This window comes from Choristoneura fumiferana, chromosome 16, assembly GCF_025370935.1.
Source record: "Choristoneura fumiferana chromosome 16, NRCan_CFum_1, whole genome shotgun sequence".
Lineage (NCBI taxonomy): Eukaryota > Metazoa > Arthropoda > Insecta > Lepidoptera > Tortricidae > Choristoneura > Choristoneura fumiferana.
The window spans coordinates 704,372-731,511 of NC_133487.1; the positions used below are offsets into that span (position 1 = coordinate 704,372).

The window sequence follows — 27,140 nt, forward strand, 5'->3', positions numbered from 1 at the left end:
GAAAATATTATTTTAAGTATCGTAGATAAGGGGGGTGGAGGAAGAATGGTCAATTAAGACTGTATCATCATCATGTCAGCCGAAAGACGTCTACTGCTGGACATAGGCCTTCCCCAAGGCTCTCCACTCAGACCAGTCTTGTGCTTCCCAGTAACTTGTTTCCCGGTATCAGCTGCGGCGCTGATTTTCTAAATAAAACTATTAGCGGAAACGATAAAATATGTAACTTGCGTCAAATACTTATCTAAACCAAATGATGTAGGAAGTTCCACAAAATTTAATGATTAGGTACAAAATGGTGCAGTTGTTCATTAGCTATAGTACCTACGTTATCACGTATTATTGTATGTCTGATAACCTGAAAACGAATTATGAGTGACTAATTGTAAAGCCATGTATAAATTATTAGCAAATAAAGTAATTGATTAAATAAAGAATAATAATAATAATGAGTAAACCTAAAACTTTGCTAAAATGTGTTGCTATATTTTTTCGATATTCCATGTAGAAATAGTAGCATTTCAACGGACATTGCAGTTACCAAGTATGTACATCGGGGCATATAATATATATACAGCCATAGCGTCAAATATATATAGTACATCGACCTTATAGTTAGTAGCATAAAGGTGTGTAGATATTTTTGACGTTTTGGCAACGTATATATATTTATGCCCTTGATTGTACTATGGGAATTTCGATTTTTTTCCTGTTTCTGAGGTGTGGAAGGCAGGGGGAACCACAACACTTTTCCCCAAGAAAGTCGCCACGAAGGTTCACTACTGATCTCTAACCGAACGACACGACTACGTCTACGTCTGTCTGTTAATTTTGACTACGGAACCCTAAAAAAATTAAACCACTATAACTACTATAAGCTAATAGCCTAACAGAACTAGAAGAAAGAAAAAAAAACCCGACATTGTCATTTTACAGTCCAATATCTCAATCCTCTCACTCATTCTGAGAGGAGGCCTGTGCCAGCAGTGGGATGATCTCAAAAACAGGTGAACCGATTATAATGAAACTAAGCCTAAAAACCAACGTGAGGAAACTCGCTTTTGCCTAAACAAAATCACATCGGTATTGTTGGGGATATTGGGTTTTGACGACCAGTTGCCTAGTGGTTAGAGAACCTGACTACGAAGCTTGAGGTCCCGGGTTCGATTCCCCGTGTCGGGGCGATATTTGTATGAAAAATACGAATGTTTGTTCTCGGTCTTGGGTGTTTAATATGTATTTAAGTATGTATCTATCTATATAATTATATTAATCCGTTACTTAGTACCCATAACACAAGCTTTGCTAAGCTTACTTTGGACTAGGTTCAATTGGTGTGAATGTACCGTGATATTTATTTATTTATTTTATTATTATTTATTGGCGTCAAATTTATAACACCCCTTTTTTGCGTCGGAGGTCAAAAATTGGCGTGTGTAGCTTCTCCGCTTTCGATTGTCCCTAAACTCCCTTCCCTATTTAACCTCTTTAGGGCTCCTTACCCCAGTAGTATAGATGTGCGTCAGTCAGTCAATCAGTCAGTTCATACATGGAACGCTCTTTCGGCCTCGGTGCAAGATGCTTCTTACCGCATAGTTTAAAAGTGCGATAATCGCGCCGAAGGCTGGGTCGCGGCCCGCTGGCAGCCGGCCCGCCCGGGAAGCGGGTCACCGTGCCGTGCCACGGGACCACACCTAATTTTTTCAGAATTCGCCACAAAATTTGCATAAAGTCGTCAGTATGGGGGAAATTAGGTCCATATGTCGCCGATTGTTAGGAAGACCGACAAAAAGTTGCTGAAACATAAGTATGAAAGAAACTCAATAACGATGTAGGTAGATGTAGCCCCCTTTAAGTGGCTATAGTCTTTAGGTTGGCAACACTGCTGGTCACGATATTACTGTCACTAAATTGTGGACAAATATTTGAATTTATTTTATGGTAGATTTATCGCGTTTAGCTCACCTCTCACTTATTTGTAACCTAGTTCTGGGTAGTTACTGTTCTAAATAAGAATCATAAATGTATTGCCTGTATTGCGGTCGTTAATTTGAAAATAATAAGGCACAATCCTAATTATTCAACGCTCGTGTAATGAGGGCTATCGCGTATGAATTCGCCGCTAGAGGCGCTAGTGTAGCGTGAGGTCTCCGAAATGTCAAATCTCATAGTTTTTGGGTGAGTTTTCGGGCTTATTTATAATTAGAATAATTTTGTGAATATTTTGCATTACCTGAAATTAATTATGGCAATTATGCGTTACGGGGCAATGAATGTCAGTGTTTTGTGACAGTTTTATCTTTCGGAAACTTTTGTCCTCCCTTTTTCCGAACAAAACGGGACTACGCAACACTGTGGTTGCTCGATATTTTTATGGTACGGTTTTAAGGTGTATTAAATATTATTTTAATCTAAACTTTGTTTTCACGCCCGTAATAACAGACTTTGAAAGCCACACCTGAAAGCCTCACGCAACAGTGGCGCCATCTAGAGAGACAAAAAACGATAGCCGTCATTGATGCAATTTGATCATACGACAGAACTGCTCTGAGTCGCATCGCCAAGTCGTGCGAGTGGGACCGTCAATGGGTGGTATCCTGACTTTAGTAAAAGAACGAATTATTGTGCGAGCGATAGCCAAATGTCGGCAATTAAAGATTCCGTTCTTGTCATTTTAACCGCAGAAGCTCAACAATGCCTCAAACAAAAACATACGCGACATAAGGTCGCGGGTGAGCAAATAAATTCTTTTAGTTCATATAAACATCTTATCGTAATAACCTAACCAACAAAAAGTTGGAGAGCCCCCGACATTGTTCAATATCTCAAAAACGTCTGAACCGATTTTAATAAAACTAAAACATGTCTAAGAACCATCGCTATCAAATCAAAAAATACAGAGACAGACACACACACAGCCACACATAGTGGTCAAACTTATAACACCCCTCTTTTTGCGTCGGTGGTTAAAAATATGTTCATGATATAAAACATCACATCGTATCATTAATGAAACCGGGTCTTTCACACCATAATTTGGTCACTCGGTGAGCCTATAATTACTTCGGTATTATGTTACACAAATAATAACACGGTAACGTGGACGAAACATATATTTAAATCCTTAATGAGATCTCCTATTTCAATGTAAGCCTAGTAAATGTATTTACTTTAACCAGAGACAAGTTTGTTATTTGATCTGGTAAACAGAGAAATACATAATCATAAAAACGTTATTACTGAATAATGAATGAGTTATTTTGACATTGTACAGACGAAAATCTCGTCGGCAAAGTCGAAATAGAACCATCTTAACAGATATATATATATATATAGTCAGGTCCAAATTAGCCGAACAAGTTTGAGAGATATAAATGTTGCCAGACATGAGAATAGATAACAACAATGTACCCGTAAGAACAGTGTACGTAAATAAATATTTAGCAGTAGCAGAGTAAGTTTCAAGTTGTGAATTGCTAAAGAGAATAGAATCATCAGCACGACTCGATAACAGTGGGGGACAGTGGGGGTCGTACAGCTGAGAAAACTAATCCCGCACCCTGGTACAGTCACCAGCATTAATATCTGCCACAGCGGAGCGTGCAAAAAATCTGACACGTCCTTCCGGCCCTAGAAATAGAGTCGTATCAGATATTTATGCACGCTTCTGTCAGATATTGGGTGCTGGTGACTGTACGTGATTCAGTTTCCTAAGCATAATTGCACAGAGATATTGCACAAAAAGGAGCCAGGATTATTCAGAACAGTAATGTTTAGAGAGAAAACGTAAAAAAACAGTTATTTAGAGATATTCGATACACAGAAAAATACGGTACAAGGAAAACAATATTAATATTTATAGTAAGTATGAATTGGGCCTCACGCAGGATAATGTTTTGCCGCAACGCAGTTTTTAGTATAACCCATGTTTAAATAACTCATAGTTACTTTAAAATACCAACTATAGTTATAAGAAGAATCAATTTCATAGTAGTAATAATTAATTTATTACTACTATGAAATTGATTCTTCTTATTCGGAGACACAAACTCTGCCGAGGCACATAACTTTAGTTGGTATTTTAAAGTACCTAATTAAAGTAACTATGAGTTATTAAACGAACCGGACGGCCAAGTGGTCAGAGAACCTGACTACGAAGCTTGAGGTCCCGGGTTCGATTCCCGGCCGGGGCAGACATTTGTATGAATAATACGAATATTTGTTCTCGGGTCTTGGATGTTTAATATGTATTTAAGTATGTATTTATCTATATAAGTCTTTATCCGTTGCCTATAGTATCCATAGTACAAGCTTTCCTTAGTTTGGGACTAGGTTAATTGGTGTCAAGTGTCCCATGATATTTATTTTATTATTATTTATAATGGCGTCGTACCATTCTATTGTTAGCCAGTTTTATACTACGTCTATATCGATGAAATATCCTACCGACTCTCAAAGCCCTCTCAAGTTGGAGTCTTGAGCTGAAGAGCATTCTCAGACATTCGGTCGCCGTGAACGTCGATAAAGAGACGAAATAAGCCAAAATAAGGTTTTCCTGGCAATTTTAAGCCTCGTAGAAATTTAGAATTAGAAGAGACAAGGGCTAAATATGCCGTATGAATAGAGAATAATAAGCTTTCATGTTAGTGCTTCGTAATAACAAAGGCCCGTATGAATAGAGCCAAGTATAAGATAAGATAAGTATAATCCCGTCTATGCCACTAGTCCCATTGATGGGACAACTGAGACGGTTACGTCCCAGTAGTCCCATGGGACAAGTGGCACTAATATTTTCATCCCAAACGTCCCATTACCGTTATCACAGTGTAGTTCTAAAAGTTGGACTACCGTTATCCGCCCTTCTTTACCATGGTATTGTACTAACCTCTTGTGTCCGTTGATTCGATGCTGGCAGCATAGTTCCAATTTTGAATAATAATATGGAACGGACGCAAGGGTGTTAAACAGGAGACTTGTATCCGAGCTGCTAATGTAGGAACTTGAATTACATACGAAAATATCCTAAAGAAGTGATTTTAATTTAAATAGGGAAATATTAAGCTAGTGCTAGCACTACAAATTGGTGGAGGTTTGGGCAAAGCGAGGAAATATAATAAGAAGAAGACTGTAGGCATAAGAGGCCTTAAGTAAGTAAGATCGACGAAGAAAAGAGAAGAGGTAAAGTTTGCATTTATTATTATATATAGTGGGTCCCATCATGGCGGACAAAACTTACGTTCGATGGTGCAGGCGACGTGTCAGATTTTATTATACAATTTGAAGCTGTAGCAGCAATACGCGGCTGGTCGGCAGATCAAAAGAAATTTGCCATCGCGGCATATCTAACAGGATCCGCAGCATCCTGGTATAAAGCGAAATTCTCCACTTTCGCTAATTATGAAGATTTACTGAGCAAGATAAAAAATGAATTTGAGGTGGCTGTAGATTATACTCAATCATTTTATCTACGGAAACAAAACCAGTCCGAGAATTCCGTCCGTCCGTCCACTACAGTATCATCAGATAGTACCACTGATGGTAACCGTATAATCCTCCCCGTCGATGATTTTATAAAAGTACCCAAATTACACGTCATTATGTTCACAAAACAATCGAAAATCATTCTCCTCATGTGTGTAATGTCTAAACATCGACATTAGCAAAATACATCTTGTTAAAACAGCAAGGGTGAAAGCCATTTAAAAAAACAAAACCGAAAATCATGATCAGTACGCTGCGAGCCACCATACACATACAAGCTTTTATGTCTTTTTCACTCCCGTTATATGAAAGTCCTTTTCTTCGACGACGTCACGTAAGGACAGAGGCCATAACAGCAACGGCCTAATGACATTTTATACTTCTTTTGAATATATGCATAAAATATAAGATCATAAAAGCAAATATATTTCAATTTTGTAATCGTCTTCGCTTCAAAAACAGATAACCTTCGGGGAAGAAAAGTTGCAGAGTGGCGATCACAAACCGGAAAAGGCAATTTTGGTAGGTCTCCCACAGGTGGAGCGATAACTTCGACTTCAGTAACATATATTTATTTGATAAGTTCTTTAAAATTTTAAAGACACTTATTTGTCTGGCCCTAAAAGTGCACAGTAAGCCCACAGACTCGTCTCTATCCATAAATGCTATCTCCAAATTTGCATAAAGTTGGGAACTAGGCCAATGTGTTTATGCACGCGAGCTTTTAACCCCCCCCCCCCCCTCTCCTCAAGCTTTCGCGAAGCTCGGGCAATAATCTGATAACCAACTGAAAGTGGTCACTTAGTGTGTTATTACGGTGTGAATTCAAGCCATTGGAGCTCGAGAGACGACCTTGGCGAGCCGTGGTAGCGTGGTAGTCCAGTGGTTTGGCCCATGGCTTTCACAGAGCATCGTTGGTTCGAACCTGGTCTCGCACATTTGTTTTCTGTGGAATTCATGTGCGAAATTACATTTGAAATTTCCCACGAGCTTTACTTGGAAACCAACCTGCAGACACCAACGAAATTTCGAAGGATTTGCCAATAATTATTTCCGAATATCCTTTTCCGTGATACAATTACTAATTTGATAATACTCGTAGCCTTATACATTGGCGTATACATACATACATAAAAATCACGCCTGTATTCCCAAATGGGGTAGGCAGAGCACACGAAACGTTACCGCTTCGGAGCCGCTACACCACTGCTGGTCACTGCTGGTATAGCACGCGGTACGGAATACCGAGGACCTGGGTTCGATTCCCAGTGCTGGTCTTATTTTTCTGGTTTTTCTGTGCATCTATATTTCAGTTTGTATTTTCAATTTAGGTTTTACGGGATGACCGTAAAAGTAAAAATTTTATTGATGGACCAAAGTAGGCAATTATCGTACGTCTGTCCTTCACCTTACCTTTTTTTAAATTTAACTACCTTCCCTCAAGACACAACAAAAAAAGTGAACCTCGTTTCAAGCACTTATCTCAATCTCGACGTTTAACATTAATTTCACTAAAATATTTACTTACTCTACAAAATTATAAAGAACGTTCCATTGAAATTAACCACTAGACAGCATAGACCTTGGGCTTTTTAATTTCTCACTCTCATAATATAGGTCTGAATTAATTCAAAGAAGTAAATTAGACGAGTTGAAATTAGTTCTGGGAAGCTTTAAGTGTGGCGCGTGGGAGCAGCAGCGGGATATTTTATGTATAAACGTGACAGGTGACGTGAGAATTTGGCCCTAAATTCACTTCATTTACTTCATCGCTCATTTCATCATCATCATCACTTAAATTTGCACTTTTGTCGGTCGAGTCATGAACGAGAAACGATTAGAACTAGAAGCTAGGTACAGTCTGTGAGAAGCAAGTGTGCAGTCGAATAGTTTTGTAGCTGAGCTATCGGTGTGTACGAGTGCGACGCGCGATCAATCATACGACTCATACTGTAAACTTCACAGTGAAATCCCTGCCACTGTTTGCTTTGCAGAACGATTTCAATGAAACTTAGCTAAAGATAATCTCATTTAAACTAGCTTTCGTTTAAAAAAACCGCAATAATAAAGTTTGAAAGAAAGAAAGAGACATTAATTGACTATTCGCAAAAACTTACAGCACATGGAGTATATGGTTAAAAAAAAAAGCAAATAAAAAAGCAAGTCTGCGAAATCGCGAAACGGTACCAGCTCAGCATAGTATTTGGGAGCTATTATGCCACAGGCAGATACACTGGCACACAGACACGTCAAATTTGTAACCCCTCTATTTGCATCGCGTTTCACCATCTCTACCCTTATTCTAAACCGTGTGACAAAAGTGGCAGTTAAAACTATTGTGATTCCAAGTGCGTTAGACAAGGCCTTTGTTGTTTCTTGAGAAAATACTCGTTGATAGCTCACCGCTTTCATGTGAGCGGTGGGACAGATGCCTAAAGGAACCTAAACACCGTAATAATAACATACAGGGTGTACCCAACAGGAATGCCGGCAAAGGGACTGCCTAACGAGCAGCGGTCTCCAGCGCCGCAATTACAAGAGCAAGTGTATAAGGATTTACTTTGACGTCATGTTAATTAAATTATTCTTGTTAAAGGTCAGAACTGTGTGCCGCTGCGTCCCAAAAGGCTCGAAACCCTAGAAATTATGTATTAAGAGCTGTCTCAAGTCCTTGCGGGTCGCGAGTTTTGTTAGGACGGTAGTTCCTTGGTAGGACGATAGTTCTACCAATGTTTCAGCCGGTATAGTTTCCTATCATATATTGAAGAAATAAGCTACAGATAGGATGGAGTTTCTAACCCCCGACGCAAAAACAGGGGTGTTAGAAATTTGACGCCAAATGTCTGTCTGTCTGTGGCATCGTAGCTCACAAACGGATGGACCAATTCAGCTGCAGTTTTTGTTACAAGCTTTTATTTAACTTGCCCTGTTTATTTGCTTGGGTCAAATCTTGGAAGCAGAATTTGACCCACTTAAAGAGATTTGTCATTTTTTGCTTTGCATCTGGTGGTGACGGTGGTGACATTCCGGTGATCCGGCCAGGATCGTCTCCGCAGGACGGAACTCTTCAACGACTTACAGCATCGACTTGAAACTTGATACGGAAATATAGTTTGGATGACAATGGAAGTACAGTCTACAAAAAGTACAGTCAGCAAATAAGCTTGTATTAAAAATTACATGTTTAACAAAAACTATTTTTTACGTGAAACCGAGTGTGCTTGCGGTAATTCTTAGATCGTACTAGCCGTTTTTGAGACATTGGACTTTGAAATGACAATGTTGGAAGCTCCTTAATTTTTATAAGTTGGTTATTATTTACAGTTTTATCAGAGTTCAGTAAAAGAATGGGGATTTTTTTTCTTTTTCGACTGGATGGAAAACGAGCAAGTGGGTCTCCTGATGGTAAGAGATCACCACCGGCCATAGATACCTGCAACACCAGGAGGATTGCAGATGCGTTGCCAACCTAGAGGCCTAAGGTGGGATACCTCAAGTGCCAGTAATTTCACCGGCTGTCTTATTCTTCATGCCGAAACACAACAGTGCAAGCACTGCTGCTTCACGGCAGCATTAGCGATCAAGATGGTGGTAGCAATCCGGGCGGACCTTGCACAAGGTCCTACCACCTGCACCTGGAAGTAAATGCGTCTTCCAAACCTAAATCTTAATACGAAAGTTACAACTAAGGTACTAACTCCATTTACTAAGCCATCTGTCAACCAATCACCGACATCACAAATTCGAACATTAAGCGTCAAATCCACAAAAAGGTACAAACATCATTCCCGACAACCTCGTAGCCAGGATTATGATAAATTCGCGACAAAACTCCTCGATATTTCCAACCGTCAACACGTCATCAGAGACAACTCCGCGACGAGAGTAAAAAAGCTTTTGTAATCTCTGAAATATATTGGCACGGCAAAATAACTGTCAAATCTATCTCGCGCTTGTAATATTTACTTTTTGAGAGATCTAAAGGTGACCTAAAGGAGCAATAAATTTAAACAATGATTTCATAGAGTATCCGCAGTCGACTTGACTAGATTGACTAAACTCATAAAAATAATTATTTTTTACACTACATCTACATACTGACTTGTCTCTACTCTCAAGACATGGCCAATGATCGAAATCCCGAGGTTCCTTCTGAAGAATATATTAATGTTGTAAATTATTTCATTAGGTGAATTTTATAGATACATATTTTAATATTTTAGTTAGTTCTTATTTACTATTTTAGTATCTACATACAGGCCGTTCCGAAGTATTCAATCAAATCATAAATTAGTCATTTCTCCGTTACTGTGGCCTTTGGTATGAGGTTTTCTACATAGGCTAGAAATACCTTAATCAAATCAACAAGTTATATTCAACTTGTCCAGAGGGTAGAGACACGTTGTATATAGAAATGAATCCCTATTTTCCTTAGTCACGCTATAACTCTAAAATGACTTCACCGATTTTCCCCAAATTTTTTTTAAGTTTTCTAAATACTTTAGAAAAGACTTAGCTGATCGCCGAGTCGACAAATTAATTTACAAGAAGCGAATCCAAGAAACCTTAACAGCCGTCAGCCGATCCCGAATAGCGTGTTGGCCTTCCCCAAAGGTCACCCCACGCAGGGGAGGGGTTAATGTAGGTCGTGGTTGCCACTACCGAATCGTATTGTCGACGAGGTCTTATTCATGTGTCATATAGACACGCCGTGTGGATCGGTCGGGAAACAGCGCTACGAGATACATCCCTTGGGCTTCGTTTCTGATGTGATGCCAAGAATGTGTTTGTCATCATGAACCAATAAAAAAATAGCTTCATTTACCTATCCTTGATCCATCGAGCTGTTTCCACCAGAGATGCGCTGAACGAGGATAGGTAAACTAACCTAACCAACGAAATGTTGGAAAACCCCCGACTTTGTCACTTCTATGTTCAATATCTCAAAAACGGCTGAACCGATTTTGATGAAACATGTCTAAGAACCATCGCTAGAAAACCTGCTTTCGAATAAAAAAACCGCATTCAAGTCGGTCGACCCGTTTAAGAGCTAGGCGCCACAGACAGACACATAGCGGTCAAACTTATAACACCCCTTTTTGCGTCGGGGGTTAATGAATCGTTTCTATTGATTCATAACAAATACATTCTTCGCAACGCATACTTGTACATCTCGCTCGGGTGTCGGTAACGCAGCCTTAGTTACCTACTACTACATTGGGATCATCATCTCAGTCTGTATGTATATCGACGAATCTCTGACTTAAAAGTATATAAAATTTTATAAAATCAGAATATTTATCTACTTTAGCTACTTTACTTTTACTTAAAAAATAATAAACACCTAACATTATTATCTATACCTACTTATTGGCGCTTCTACTTATACGCTTGATACAAGTAGAATAGTTAAATCTTTAAAAACACGTAGCAGGGCTACTACGAAACTCGAAACTCGAAGTTCGTGTCGTGCGGTCCCTCTCGCTCTCGTATTAAATAGTATAAGTGTCAGAGGGACCGCACGACACGAACTTCGAGTTTCGAGTTTCGTAGCAGCCGTGCTGGCTTATTTTTATTTCGATATTCCCACGGAACTGTATGCTTAGTGTATATTCCCGTTCACAAAATACGTCTCGATCGCGTTCGCGTTAAAATCTCAATTTGTATGGAAACACGGACAGCGCCTCTAGCGGAAAGTTTGCGCAACAACTTTTGTGAGTGTAGGAGTCGTAGGTTTGCTATGCCATTTCGTCCGCGTATCGTAACGAAAACGGGTGACGACGCCTCACCGTGGACATGTAGCGGGCTACGTATCGACGATCGAACGCTCGATTTACCTCGAATAGTAAACGAATGTTTTGTGAAAACGCCACACTAGAGGCACTGGAGTAGGTGTAGTGGTGTAGTGGAGGACATTACGCATTTTTCAACCCGAAATTTCAGCCTATGAATTTTTTCATAAGATTGCACTATCGCCTACTAAAGCCCATACATGGAACACACGATCACGATTGGTGGAAACCTCTCCCACAGTCAAATAGAGAGAGAGAGAGAGAGAGAAACATTTATTTACACATAAAAACACATTAAATGAAAAAAATAAAAATAACATCGAATAACGTCAGCATTCTTTCACAACTAATAAAGAAATGCGAGAATATGAGTTCGCGTCCGAATTTGCTTCAAATAAGAAATTTTCCTCACAATGCTTATTGAAACCTTTGGCGGCTCCTTGCAATATACGAGCGAAACCTATTCCTTATTTACCCGGCCATAAAACTCACATCCAGAAAAATGCGAAGCCAGAATTTGAAAATATGCCTGGAACTTTTGTATTCGTGAACATTGAGTAAAATATGTGTTCGCGCGAATTGGATAAAGGCCATTATTCATTAGAGAGATGGAATTTTGTTCAGTGAATGAAACGTACAAGAATAAGTCTACATAGGTAGTTCCCGTTTTATTATTTAACCCCCGACATAAAACGAGGGGTGTTAGAAGTTTGACCGCTATGTGTGTCTATGTGTCTGTATGTCTGTGTGTGTGTCTGTCTGTCTGTCTGTAGCACCGTAGCTCTTAAACGGGTGGTCCGATTTGAATGCGTTTTTTTAATTGAAAGCAGGTTTTCTAGCGATGTTTCTTAGACATGTTTTATCAAAATCGGTTCAGCCGTTTTTGAGATATTGAACTTTGAAGTGACAAAGACGGGGGTTTGCCAACTTTTTGTATGGATTTCTAACTGGTGCTTACGTTGCCTTACGTTTCCCGCCATAATTAATGACTAGCCTGGCCCGCGGCTGCGCATTCGGCAACCATTGAATTCCGCAGATGAACTGAAATTACGGGTTTTCATGAAATTCCCGTGAGTAGTCCCAAAAATTACATCGTGGCCTTCATTTACGCTGTTTGAAGAAAATTCCTGCAAAAGTCGCTTCTCTGCACTTTGATTTTTGGATTTTGTAGCGACTCCTTGGGAACTGGTATAGAATTAAAAACTAACTATACCTAATGTAGTGTTCCAGATATCCAACTAATCTGCAAGCCGAATTTCATCCAAATCCGTCCAGCCGTTTTACTGTGAAATAAACACACACATACATACTGACAAACACTCGCATTTATGATATTATAGACTGTATGTTTTACGCTTTTGCGAGTGCTGGAGCACTGCAATGAGGGCTATCGCGTATGAATTCGCCACTAGAGGCGCTAGTGTAGCGTGAGGTCTCCGAAATGTCAAATGTCATAGTTTTTGGGTAAGCTACGCGGGTTTATTTATAATTAGAATAATTTTGTGAATATTTTGCAATATCTGAAAATAATTATGGCAAATATGTGTTCCGGGGCAAAGAATGTCTGTGTTTTGAGACAGTTTTGTCTTTCGGAAACCTTTGTACTCTCTTTTTTCCGAACAAAACGGGGACTATGCAACTCTCTGTGGCATGCCCGATATTTTTATGGTACGGTTTTAAGGTGTATTAAAATTTAATAACAGACTTTGAAAGCCATACTTAAAAACCTCACGCAACAGTGCGCCATCTAGTGAGACAAAAAACGATAGCCCTCATTGGGTTACACACAGTATAAACCAAAGTAACTTGCAAGCTCTCTGCTCGTAGATCACATGCTGGTCTACTATACTGTGGACCCAGTGAACTAATCGTCCTGACTGTGAGTTAGCCGAGCACTTCAATTCGTCGGAGTGAATCGCCAAACAAGCGGCCGACCTTCGTCCGCCTTTTTACTAGCGGATAATCACGAATAACGTCCGCCTGTCCGTAGCGTAAAGAAAATTACATCGTGTTTGACTCGAGAAAACCTTATTTTTAGCCAACTGTATAGAAAGAAGGGTTATATAGTGCAAAAATGGCGAACCTTTATTGGTGAATGTGCCACTATTTATAATGAAAATAATTATAATCTGCCAATGACGTGCCATCTAAGATTCATGACTTGTGATTCATGACTTGTGATTGCAGATAGATTATTTCGTCATTTTTATCAAAGTGCTGGCATAGGACAAATATTAATGGCATCTCCCAAACAGACAATCTTTCGAAACCCACAGCAAGTTTTTTTGAAAAATGTGTTTGAGAGACATATTTGTTATCGGAAACATAATCGAGCAATGTCATGTCAATTTAAAGCACGGTTGTGCATTTATTATGTGGAAGAATATAATTTTCTTTATATATCCTTTTGGCAAGTCTTGATTACACGTACTTGTCCACAGCGGAAAAAGGACTGTATAAAGTTTCGGCAAAATCGATTGTACGCTCGAGTAAGTATTTATTTAGACTTTAATCCCTGACTCTATTTAGCCATAATTTTAGAAAAATCTGGACCAAAGGATTTCTAAACGGTCCCTGGAGACGCAGACAAAAATAAAAGATAACTGTTCGTATGTGAATTCAGCGCACGTCGGCTAATACGAGGGACATCATTATAATGGCAAACATTTCGCTCTCACTCTGACGTAGGTATAACTGCGTGCACGTCCTTCGCATTGGCCAATTTGTTGACCAAACACGGGAAGAACCTTCAGGCGAAAGGAAAGGCGCCACGTCGAACCCTCGTTTATAAAGATTTAACGTCATTTTAACAACCAAATACCGTGATTCGTCGGCCAAATTGATTCGAACTCGTTAAGAATCCAGCGCGAGTGACGTCACCGACGACTATGGAATTAATGACTCATTTTGACAGGCGGCCATTACGCATTCTCGCTGCTACGTTCCATTTGCAGTAATATAATCTGTGGTACGAACACCGAATAGCAATAAGGTTAGGTTACGTTGCGCGAATTGGAACGCATCTACCATTTTTTACAACCACAGTTATACAAAGGCTCGTGGTATATACAACTGTTTTATCTCGTACGTGGAATGGGAAAAGGGAAGCATGATTCTTTAGCAATGAAGTCACGTGCTGTAAGGTCGTCTCGAGCGCATTGTCTGTGCCACTGATATCATAGACAATAAGACGACTGTGCAATGATAATATGGAAAGGCGATTAGCATACCAAGCGTTTATATTGGAATTCTTTGACGCTTGGAATAAGTGGATTTACCGTTGACTACAGTTCACGAATACATTCAGTTTAGGTTAAGCTAAAGTCAGATCAGCAAGGTTATTGAACTCCACCAATTTATTGCGTTCAGTACCGCCATATTTGATCCCAATTAACACCATTTTACAGTAAACTCTTTAATTAACAAGAGTACCTATTAGTCATACACTGCAAAACTATATTTTAGACTGTCTCGTTTTGATACTTACGTTACAGACATCGTGCAAACAAGAGTCTTCCTTCTGAAACTTATCTGACGAGGTCTTACGTATTGGAAGACATGTAGTAGTAACGGAACTTGATTAAACTATGACTAATCCCCGTGCTATCTAAGAAACGACAACATGCACCACATATCATTCACGTTAATGCGTGAGCTATTATTGTGTATTTGTTAGTAGCACATGTGTCGCTATTATTGGGTGCTGAATAAAACAATGAGACAGAAATTTAGACATTTTAGTTTTAGTACATGATACAATGGCAATTTTACCTGTAAGATATAAGTGAACGGGGATTTGGTTGCCATTCGGGGTGAATGACCTCAATCATTATGCTAGTATGGATATGCTGCGGGATTACGGGATAAAGGACAGTTTTTTGTCATATTATTAGATTATATATTGACTATTGAAATTGCTATTACGGGGCAATGTTTTTAATAAATGCTAATTCTGTTAAATACATTCGGCTAAATATGTTTAGCATAAGTCTTATTTACAATAAAACATGTGATTTATATAAAAAGGTTCTTTATTATTATCCAAAAATACAACACCTCAACACATTACATAAATCAAATTAAAAATCTTAAAAACGGTACCTACAAAAACAGGTATTTATTTCGAACATTACCTAGGCACATTATTTTTTATTAATTTTAGTAAGTATCTATAAAATTAAAATAACAAACCACATAGACATGTATATTTTTCCTTGTATTTTTTTATTTGACATATGATATTTGATAGCTATTGCAACTCTTAATATTGGGTAATTTTGTAACACTAACAAAATAAAAACATAAATATTGTACACGATGCATGTGGTAGATTACGGTCATGTTCTGAATTATCAATATAACTATATTTTGTACCCGTTATCACAATAAATATATTATGATTATGAACCATTATTTTTTCAATGTTCTCGTTGGTCCCGTTGTTTGATCAGTAGTTAAACAAACTAATAGTTAAAATGTATGGCAAACATAACAATAGTTAACGCATTTCAAAGGAAATTTGACTATTGTATCTTTAACGACATCAAACAACGGGCCCTAATATTAATCTATTGCGTTTCACATCTAAAACCTATTTATAAGCCGAAAATGATCTCTCTACTTCAACAGACGTTAGCGGAACGAATTTGTATATAGAAATTTCATCGGATGCAGATTCGTGAGATATTTGTCCGGCGTGTGCTCTGATAACATCTAAATCCAGATTTCGAGCCATGACTACTTCTATTTTAGTCCCTTCTTTTTTTATTTAAGAGTACTCTTGTCGGTGTAGCCGATGAATAACTCTCCACTTCTCTACCCAAAGCTGTCTCCTTAACCTCCTTATACGACATGACGGCTACCTTCTCTTTTATTTGCTTTGTATAATCAATTCTCGGTCTCCCTCTTTTTCGCTTCCCTTCCACTTTTCCTTCTAAGATGACATTTATGAACTCATTATGTCGTATAAGATGGCCAATCATTGTCCCTCTCCGATTCTCTATTATTTCCATTAATGTTCTCTTCTCTTCCACTCTTTCCAAAACCTCTTCATTGGTGACTTTTTCTGTCCAACTAATTTTCTCCATTCTTCGCCAGCACCACATTTCGAATGCTTCCATAATTTGGTTATCCTTTTGTGTCATGGTCCAGGTCTCACACCCATATACGAGTAATTCAGATCAACGTTTTGATAAATTTTTTCTTGGTGTTCTTAGAAATATTTGATGTGAGTAGGTGTTTTTTTTTTGTGTTAAATGCCTATAGGTAATAATAGTACGTAGTAATAGTCTCTATACGTAAGTTATTACTTCCAACTAAAAACTGTTCGGAATTCATCAAAGATTTCTATGGCATCGATGATTGACGTATCTTAGTGACAAACAACAACCCAACATGACTAAAATGAAAGTACGGCTTTTTTATGTTACAACTTTATTTTTTTGTAGAATCACTGAACTAGCATTTATAGACCAACACGGAAATAGCATTTATTTTTCGAACAGTTTAATTGGTATCACGGGATAAACGGCGTATCCATATTACTCTTTCTACTTGACATCCCGCAGTATGGCATTCAAATCCCCGATCACTGGGTATAACACATTAAGGGCATATTTATTATATCATTGAACTACTTTTTGCTGGTCGTGCACTATCGTGTTTGATAGTTGCATTATCTTATATTACCTAACACAAACTAGGTCAAATTGAGACTTTTTATTTCATTGACCGCGAGCGATAGAACTATCAATAACAATGCAAGTATCAAAACGCTTCACATTACAATGCAAGCGACAGTGGCGCCCTCAATTAGCCTACACTACTGGCAGCCCACAGACTAGATACTGCGGACTCATCGGTTAAGCCCCCTGCCACACTGGTTACCTGTCGTAAATGCAATTTATAACCTGCCAGCTACAATGTGTCGGGTGTAATTTAATTTCTCTATCGTCCTGAGTCCAGAGACAAAAGCAGGAGGACGGAGACCAGGCTTACACTTCTTAAATCCCATGCATGATTAAGCATTTTGAAATTTATTTATGTTAAAAATTGGATATGTTGTTTAATGTTACAAATTATCTTCACTTGGGGAATTAGAAGTTTCAAGAACACAACCGCTTATTTAAATACGAGCTGTTGCCCACTACTTCATTTGCGAAGAATTCATTTATCACTATTCGAGAACTAGGTAAATTTTTGAAAAAAAAAATACGCCATATTTTTTCTAGAGTTGCAAACTACATATTATTATTATCTCCATCAATACAAAATTTGATCTAGATCGGCTCAGCTTAAGCGTGAAAAGGTAACAGACGGACTGGATCCATATAATTATTGTAAATGCAAATAGATAAGTACTAATATGGATTATTTTGATACTTTTTCGTTTTTAGATCTTTTCGCATCATAATGCAACATTATCTTACTTACTTACCGCAACATTATTCTCAGGATATTAAATGGAGCCCAACAAAATGGCTACAAAAGCCCATTTCACGCTAGATGTATCCGAAACTTTAGACAAAGGCAGATCAATGATGAACAAAATGAGGACAAAACAAGACTTTGGCAGCCCTAGGTGAGAGTAATCCTAGTGTGCAGTGACCTAGTTGGCAGCCATCTTTGTTTTGCCTGACCGATTTCCGCTTGTCAAAAGTTAAGGGTTAAGGGGCTTTGACAGCTGTCAATGCGGAAAAGGTACGAAGAAAATAATTTGATACTTAAGCCGAAAAATCGATTATCATTTCATCAGCGTGGCCATCATGAGAAGTTTTTTTTCTGCCCTTTAATTCTCGCTTTAATATCGCTATTTTCTTTCCATCCCACAACCCATAATTACATCAAGTAAACAATTACATGCATATTTCTGCACCTCGAGTTTCTCCACTTATCATTCTCTATTTACCCACTTTAGTAGTCCTTTCATTGTTGTGGACATATGAATGAAGTGATTATCTCGTATAAGTATCGCGCATGAGTAGTCACAAAGAGGGGAGGTTAGTCACTTTACTCTTATTTTATAAATAATCTTATTAATATTATTAACTATCGTTATTATTTATATTAAATATAATGACCCGGATATCTCACGTCTTAAATCGAGTTTAGCTCGACATGTTTCGGGCTAATCCGTAGCCCTTACTTACTTACTGTTGTCATTATATTTAATATGAGTGAGTCTCACGGTAGTTTCATGTTTAATCATTATTATTTATTTATTTATAAAAGAAGAACCAACAGCTTATACAACAATATTAATCTGAAAATTCGGGTATATAAATATCACCTTTTCTCGATGTACCATATGTGGCACAAAACACTTACAGAAACATTTATTGATGTGACATTTATGACACAAAAGAAAACTTTCCTTAAAAGTGTTAATTCCCTCATAAGGAATGAAACGAAAATGGCTACTAACTGTTTTACTGATCCATGCCAGAGCTTGGCGGATGTTAAACCGAGCTTGCCAGAATTACTCGTTATTAACTCGAGCCTTTACAAAGATGTCCGTGAGATGACCTTTGACGACGAAGAGCATTTATTTACCACTTCTCTTGTAATACAGCAACAGAGAGATTTCTATCTCGCTTCCGCGAGTAAAAGTGGGGTCGGGGCAAAAATCCGAACAAAGACAAAGATGTGACATATATGTCACAAAATGAAGCAAGCTAATCTCACTTGTAGCGCATGGCATGTGTCACAAGGATACGTGTGTTGTGCTCCAGTATACACACTCTCATCTATGTGTTGTGCTTCCATGGAATGGGATCGGAGAAGTATGCTATTTTTCGGGATAAAAAACTACCCTATGTCCTTCCCAGGGTCTTTATACCATCATCATCATCAGAATGAGAGGGCTTGGGCCGTAGTTCCCACGCGCGCCCAGTGCGGATTGGGAACTTCACGCACCATTAAATTGCTTGCTAAGGCATATAAAGTTAATGATTATATCATGGACAGGGATATTTGGAAATAATTACGATCCGCATTAGCGATCCCTTCAAATAGTGAAACTACTGTGTTAAAAATAAAGTTGTGTTAAATACTTGTGATGTACGTATAGATATTATTTAATAATATTGTAAATCTGTTTAAAAAAATATACCTCGTTGAGTTCCTTGTCGGATTCTTCTCAACAGGTCCTTCCGAACTGGTGGTAGATTTTTTTTGACATTCATAAGTGCTTGTTATAGCCTAAATTGAATAAAGATATTTTGACTTCGACTTCGCAGGTTTCACAGGTTTCTTCACGATGAATTTCCTCAGAGGTGCGAGCCGGGGTTTCAACCCACGATCCTCTGCTTCAGAGGCGATGCGATAGGTCAAACCACCACGGTTTTATACCATATTTCATTAAAATCAGTTCAGTTGTTTAATCGTAGAGGTAACAGGCAGACAGATTGTATTTTCGAATTTTATAATACCTATGTAAGAGTAGGTAAACCAACGGTTTTAAACCGCGTATCCATTAAAATCAGGCCAGTTGTATTAATCGTAGAGTGTCAAAGGTCAGTCAGAGCCGTATTTTCCCGTATCCACTTGCGCGGTTAGCGAGGAGTAGGCTGCTAATCTAAAGGTAAGGAGTATTCGTCTATTCATCCAACTAAACTCAGCTAGGCCATTGACCGTCTCCCCTGTTCAGTAGCATATCCACACATACTAACATACGTGTCATACGTCATACAGAGCGTACTGTCCCGTTTCACGGGCGACCGGCTTGACCGATCCCCGTGAAATTGCATGCACGTGGCCCGTCACGGAGATGAACATTGGAAGTTGTTAGAGAAAAGAAAAAAGATGCGCTCGAGAAAAGTTGATGAAGCAGAAAGATATATATTAAAAGCTAGTTATAGCTAACTAGCTTTTAGCCGTGGTCTCGCACACGTAAATGCCCCTCTTATACAAAAGTATAAAAAACGCGTATGCCCAGCAGTTGAATCGACATTTCGGGATTTTTGGATTTCAGCAATACGGTATATGACGATTTTTTATTTATTGTATAAATTAAAACTTCACAATGCCTGTTAGCGAATAGAAAAACAATGTTCAAGCTACCTTTATAGATAACAAAGGTATAAAGGTTTGAAATTCAAGATTATACATAGAAAGACTTACTCGCATGTGACGTCACACGCATACACGTCATACTTGCTGCATAGAGAAAAGCGTTTGAGAAAGAGACAGAATAGATTCTTCAAAAAATCACTATAAATCCAATTTTCAACCGATTTAAGTTTTCTCTTCGCTAAACACTGTCTGTTTATCTATATTTTCATAATAATACATAGGACATGGCAATTTCAGGAGTTGTCAAATACCGTATTATATCGTACCAGTATTAAACGAAACGAATTGTAAACGAAAATTATTGAATTATTTAAGTGCTAAATGCATGGTCCCTCTCCAATTGAAAGTGTGAGGGTTTCACTCAAATATGATTCTGAACGACATCCATTATCAATTAGGTACTGAGGGAGTTGAGTCCGCACATCTCCCGAATCACTCCGTACAACTTCTTTCCAATATCGAGTAAATACCTACTCAAGATTAAAAAAGGAAAGGGACAAAAAGTTCTTCTATCAATAGATGAACCCGAAAATGCCCGCCGCCGGACATCCGTGATTAATCGACGTCTTACAAATCTCCCATGAACACATACAATTAATGACTCCGCAACACACAGGACCTCCGCTTTTCAACCAGAACGCGACCTTAACCCGATGAGCTACTTGGCAAACCACCAATTGGGCAAACGGAACAACCTAGTGCTGTAACTTTAAACTTTAAACCTACGATTCCATTAAAGGCACAAATTAAAAGCCGGCCAAGAATATGGACACGCCCAGGATAGGGTTCTGCAGCCGTTACGAAAATTCAGGGCCCATGTAGAAACTAGGTCAATGCCTCTGTCAGAAGAATCGTCGACAGTGGGATGTATATAGGCTGAGATAAAGTAAAATCCATGAAAAAACAAAAAAAAGTGTGGCGACATTGGTTTTGGAAAGATGCACCAACCATATTTTGATTCTCCTTACTTTTTTACTTTTTAGTTCCATGGTTTTTCATATCATCATATCAGCCGTAGGATGTCCACTGTTGGACATAGGCCTCCCCCATAGCTTTTCAATGAATTAAGTGTAAAGGCTGACCAGAATTAATACCTCGCCATATTGCGTAAAACCAATCGAACTAATTTCTTGCACTGGTAACACTAAATTCAAATGTCATCTGTCAATTGCTGTCAAAGTTTAACGTTGTTTCCGCGTGGTATTTTAGTTTTATTTTGCGTTAAAATGCCGAAGATTATCCATAGACTTGGAAGGAAAATAATTCACAATGTATAAAAATATTTGTCATGGAAAAAGTTTGACGGATTAGAAAGTATTCCTTTAAATAACATCACCGACACCGTTGTCAATATGACAGGTAGGTATCGTATAGTACCTAAGTATAAATAATGTTGCAATTTATAACGTAGAAGTGCTGCTTTCGCGTCAGGTTTTTTATATTCCTGGTCAGCCTATTTTCGTGAATTGTCTATGACTACGCCGTAGCTTGAACTATGGCATTCTGACCTTACGATTGAGTGGGTCGGCGGCTCATATAATATCTAACGTGAAGTGATGAACATAGATGTGTGATTGATATCTATTTTCTAAGTCGCTACACTGTACAGTAGTTGTGGTCGAATTTATAATATTAGTATGGATTACTAAGGATCGTATTTAAGTACAATCACCAGCATCAATATCTGACACAACAATGCATAAATATCTGATACGATACGACTATTTCTAGGGCCGGTACGACGTGTCAGATACTTTTGCACGTTCCGCTATGGTAGATATCAGTGCAGTACCACTACCATGAGTTTACAGTGTACTCGATAGCGACGGCGTAAATTCTTTGGAAGGCGCTGTACAATTCTTGGTTACAAAATAAGTCTCGATCGCGTTCGCGTTAAAATCTCAATTTGTATGGAAACACGAACATCGCAAACGTTCCGCTAGAGGCGCTGTTCGTGTTTCCATATACGTTGATTCGGAACCTGACCTGTAACACCGTAAGTGCATGTACATGACTTAACAATGGGAAATAAATTAATCTTTACACTTGGCCGGTTGTGCTAGTCTTGCAAAAGACAAAGTAAGTGATGGCGAAATTTGAACTCGGCTGCAACCCGAACTCCGCGCGGACAGTTTAATTTCATACAGGAGCGTTCAAAAATATCTGTAAAATTAGAAAATCGTCCATTTTAATTGACCATTTTGAATGTGGACCAAAATAATACCATCCAAAGTGAATTTTGACAAAATGTAATTGTGCTAAAAAATATTTACAGCCAGATTTATTTTTGTTGTAAATCAATTAAACCCAAGTGGAATATTGTCCATTATAAATTAGGAACAAAATGAAATATGCAATAAGTGAATGTTGTCTTAATCAACTAATCAAGTCATAACTGAATGTCTAGGCCCAAAACAAATGATTTCGCAACATATTTACAATTCGTCATATTTCTGAATGTACCATTTAAGTAGTTATTTCGATATTCAGGATGGTAAATTTTCCTTGACGATGTATTTTAAATTGTAATTTTTTGCTCTGACATATAATTTCGAGTTTTCCATTTTCCATTTGCTCCAATTACTCCAAATGACAGTAAATCGTCCCATCGGCCCTAGAGTCGTAGTCGTATGTGTCAGACATCAATGCTGGTGATTGTACAGTACAGAGACGATACCAAGCACAGGTATACCGAAGTAAACGAGTCAATATTAAATTCTACACTTGAAATCTTGTGAGAACATAAAGACAAAGACAAAAGAGACAAAGAAACTATTGTGTTATGTAGATGTACGTACAATTGCAAACATAAACACATATTATAAAGAAGACTAGAGAAAATACTAGCTTATTAGTACCTACCGTAAATAAGCTGAAAGGTATTCATAAGTTTATACACAATAACGTGATGCTAAATATTGATTCACGAATTCACGATACTCTGGCCGCCGTAGAAATATAATATAACATTGGCGAACGTGGCTGATTGATAAGAATGGAATTTAATATAACACCCCGGTTTATGTTCAGATATTACAACAGATATATGTCTGTAGTGTTGTAAGTTTATGTATAGCTTTGCATACTACGAAATAATGTTAAAAAGGAATGAAATTGCTATACGCTTAGAGACCCAAATATACTTGAAGGGAGTTTAAATAAAAATGATCCCTAAAGACTCTTAAATATTTGATATACTAAACTAATGGATTAAACTAACAAAACTTTAATTGATTAAAACGACCTTGAACATATCCATTTGAAACATGAAAACGAAAAACTACGGGCATACAAAGAAATAAATGACAAGAATCAATCACGGGCCGAGTGAACGTAGGCGAAGATTGCTTCGCCAAAATCAATGATCATAAAAATGAAGGGCCTTTTGTTGGTTATAATGAAGCAGATGAAGCAATATCCTACAATTCCGTTGTCATTGAGGTGTTGGACATAACGCCCGTCATTTGGGATTTTATCAATTGGTGTAACGTTATATTTCCAAGGCAGATATAATGGCGGGCGACGTATTAAAACATTGTCATCCATTCGTAGAATGAGAGGTGAACGACGTAAAAGACGAAGAAAAGCAACATTGAATAAAATCTTTGGGAAACACTGACAAAGAATCGGCCAGAGTGGCATTAATTAGTCCAGCGAAATGTGTCCACTGTTGATGGAAACAGAAGAAAAAAAACTAAATGCAAACGTGCACGTGTACCATTACAACCATGTTAACTCTAACCAGTGTGCGACTGGCCCGTATTTTCAGTTAAAATTGGTTACATTAGTCACATTAGAGCACGTCATCCGAGCTCTTTTAATTAGGATGTCAAAGCAGTCGCTGTAGCTGAAATTGGCATGGATAAATCATCATCCATCATGTCGCTGCACTTTTCTTTAGTTTTGTGAAATGTAACCTCCTGATACTATCTTCCTTTTCCTTTAGTCTAGACTGTACTAGAATTAGATACTGTTATGTATTGGGCTTTAGGCAAATATTTTTAGAAAACGTTAGAGGTTTGGTTTTTCATAGTACCTACCTTTATTGAAACCTCTTCGTTGACAAGGCAAATTGATGCTTTCATGCACAATGCGATAGCAATAGAATAGATATATTCTAAGGGTATCTACCTCGTATTTCCTCTAAATGAGTCTAGTTATAAAACCAATGCGACTGTTTCCTAAAAATAACTTGATCTCTAAGTTTTCGCGGTTCTAATTGATAAATCGTCAACTTCTTTCCATCATTATTTTGGAAATACTTTTACCAATAAATTGTTCTATAATATTACGACGATTAAATCGATACGGTTACAGGGTTTAAAAGTTACTTCACCAATACAACTATTACCAATTTGTACTACTAATATATTAATGTAGAGATGATCAATTTGTAAGTCATGTTTGCTCAATATTTCGTAAAGAAATAAATGCGACGGCCACAATAACTCTACACCAAGAAGTTAAATCTATTTCAAACATAGTCAAAACGTTAAACAATGCATTCTAGCAGCTATTTAAGTTTAATTTATAATTAAAATACCGAGAATATAAGCCGCAAAATTTGTACATCTTTAACCGTCGGCAATGACACGATTGCAATTTACCAAACTTTATAAAACGCGGTGAAGGTAAACTAACAGAAAGGTCTAAAATGATATAATGCTTACTCGTATGTTTCGTTACCCAGCAAAAACGAAGCGTAGAGATAAAATAGATGAAAGAACTAAACTGAGCTGCACGCCATGTTACGAAAAGTTTAGTTAGTTTGTTAACGAGGAAAACCATAAATATGTAGATAGCGGATATTGCAAAATCCAACAAGAAAAGGGCTTTAGAAGTGATTCAGGCCAGAGTCCGCCTAGGGGAATTAAGTAAACAAGTTTTTACATATGTACGATTTAAAACAATTACTGACATTTTTAATAAACCGAAATTATAGTTGTAGACAGTTTTCTTGACTTTAATGAATTCAGTCAGCGACAACAGGGCCTGTGCCGAACACGACGATAGTTTTAATTAGAATAACGAACTGTAATTTCGAATGATTCATATTTAAACTTAATTGTGAAAAGTGACTTGGAATTTCAGTAAAAGTTGGACTGTTGAACAAGTAGATATGAATTTTAATAGTCATTTCGTCTGCATTTTTAGTTTTCCCGTATAATTCTAATTATTCAGATTTTTTAACTTTTGTTGTAATTTTTTTACTTTCTAATAACAGGTAGATAGTTGCGTTGCGGACAACTTTACGAAAATGTGTTAATTGTCTTTTTTATCTTCCAAAACTCTGTACCTACTGTTAAATTTCAGATTTGAAAGAATAAATAAATTTGGAAAAAACTTCTAGATTCTTCTATACTTACCGAAAACGAAATAGGTAAGGCTTAAGAAACATCTGGGCCAAATTGAAATACGTCTACCGGACCAATAAGGGTAGACCGGATCCAAATAAATTGGCTTAGTTTCGAATCTATTTCAGCGAAAATATACTCTCGTTTCTCCTAGTTTTTCGAAGGAATCTCGCTGTAAATACATTGAGCTGTATTGTATGCTGACAGTTGCCTACCTACATCTTACGAAAACCACTTTCAAGCCTAATTTGGAAAACGGGATCCTGTACAAAGAGAATATCTAACACGAAAATATATTTCCACGTCTAACTACAACAAACCCGATTATCCTAGTTATTTCTTGCCACAAACCAAATTTTATAAGAATATCGTGACCAGGAAAAATAAAACTATACAGGCAATTTTAATAAGGGAAAGTAGGAAAACGCTCATGAGGCAACCAGTGGTCATCCATCATTGTGTCGTCGGGACCTTCGGCCAAAGTTATAGCATTGGATAAACATAGTTACTTACTTAATGTGATTTCGTTCAAATAGAAATCAATGGGAACGTGTGTTGTGTTCTAATAATAAGTAGAGAAAATAATAGATAGAGCTACACGAACGACGGCGAGTATTTTCCTACCGCTAAAATAGTACGTTTTTCCGTTAATACAAAACAAAAGGCAGGGGTATTATTGAATGCAGCGTATATCTAATCAGTTATCAGTTCAATATGATAGTTATTCTGCTGCCTGTAGGTACGCGATACCCGATAACCCGAGCCAAACGACCGCCCCACTAAACTAAGTCTACTTAAATTCGAGCCCGCAAGGCCACAGGCCTGCGAGCACTCCCGCTAAACAGATAATGTTTATATTATGCTCACAAAGATGGTCAAGGTTACAGCGACGACGTAATCAACTAACGGTAACCCACGTCAACCACGTTAAGCATCGAGGTTGAATCGCATGGCACGGCTCGCGGCGGATCCGCCGAGCTCCAGAAAACGATCGTTTCGCATGTTTTTGGCAGGAAACCGAGTGTTTAGTCGATAGCGGGCTTTGTTTTGGTGGCGCGGTGTGTCAACGCTCGGCAGTTGACACAACAAGACGGGCGCTCGCCACGCGATGCGATGCAGGTGAGCCGGTTTTATAAATACAGCGCTCGCGAGGCGGCGGACCGCGCCAGTCACCGAGCGAGCCTCCGCGGAGACAACAAACGCGCGCTCACCTTTTTGATCTGGAAGTGGTCGGGCCGCAGCGTCTCCTGGATCTCCTGCTCGGTGCCGCGCGGGGCCGCCTGCACGCTGCTGCGGAACCCGTCCAGCACGCCCTTGAACGTGAACTTCTTCATCGCGAGTGGTGCCTCGACTGGCGCGGATCCTTTGTCCGAAGGCCGCTCGCGCAGGCCGCGGCTACATCACAGCCGTGCCTCCGCCGCGGACCGCGAGCCGGTTTTGG

At 38.3% G+C, this 27,140-nt stretch overlaps 1 protein-coding gene across 1 annotated transcript in view; it reads right to left on the bottom strand.

The window, feature by feature from the left end:
- Tomosyn (syntaxin-binding protein tomosyn) overlaps positions 1–27,134 on the bottom strand; it is a 446,939-nt gene extending 419,805 nt beyond the window's left edge. The window contains exon 1 of the mRNA XM_074099246.1: positions 26,911–27,134. Within this exon, the coding sequence (XP_073955347.1) occupies positions 26,911–27,033 (123 nt within the window). The 5' untranslated portion in view covers positions 27,034–27,134. The remainder of the gene's footprint in view (positions 1–26,910) is intronic.
- Positions 27,135–27,140: the final 6 nt, after the last annotated feature.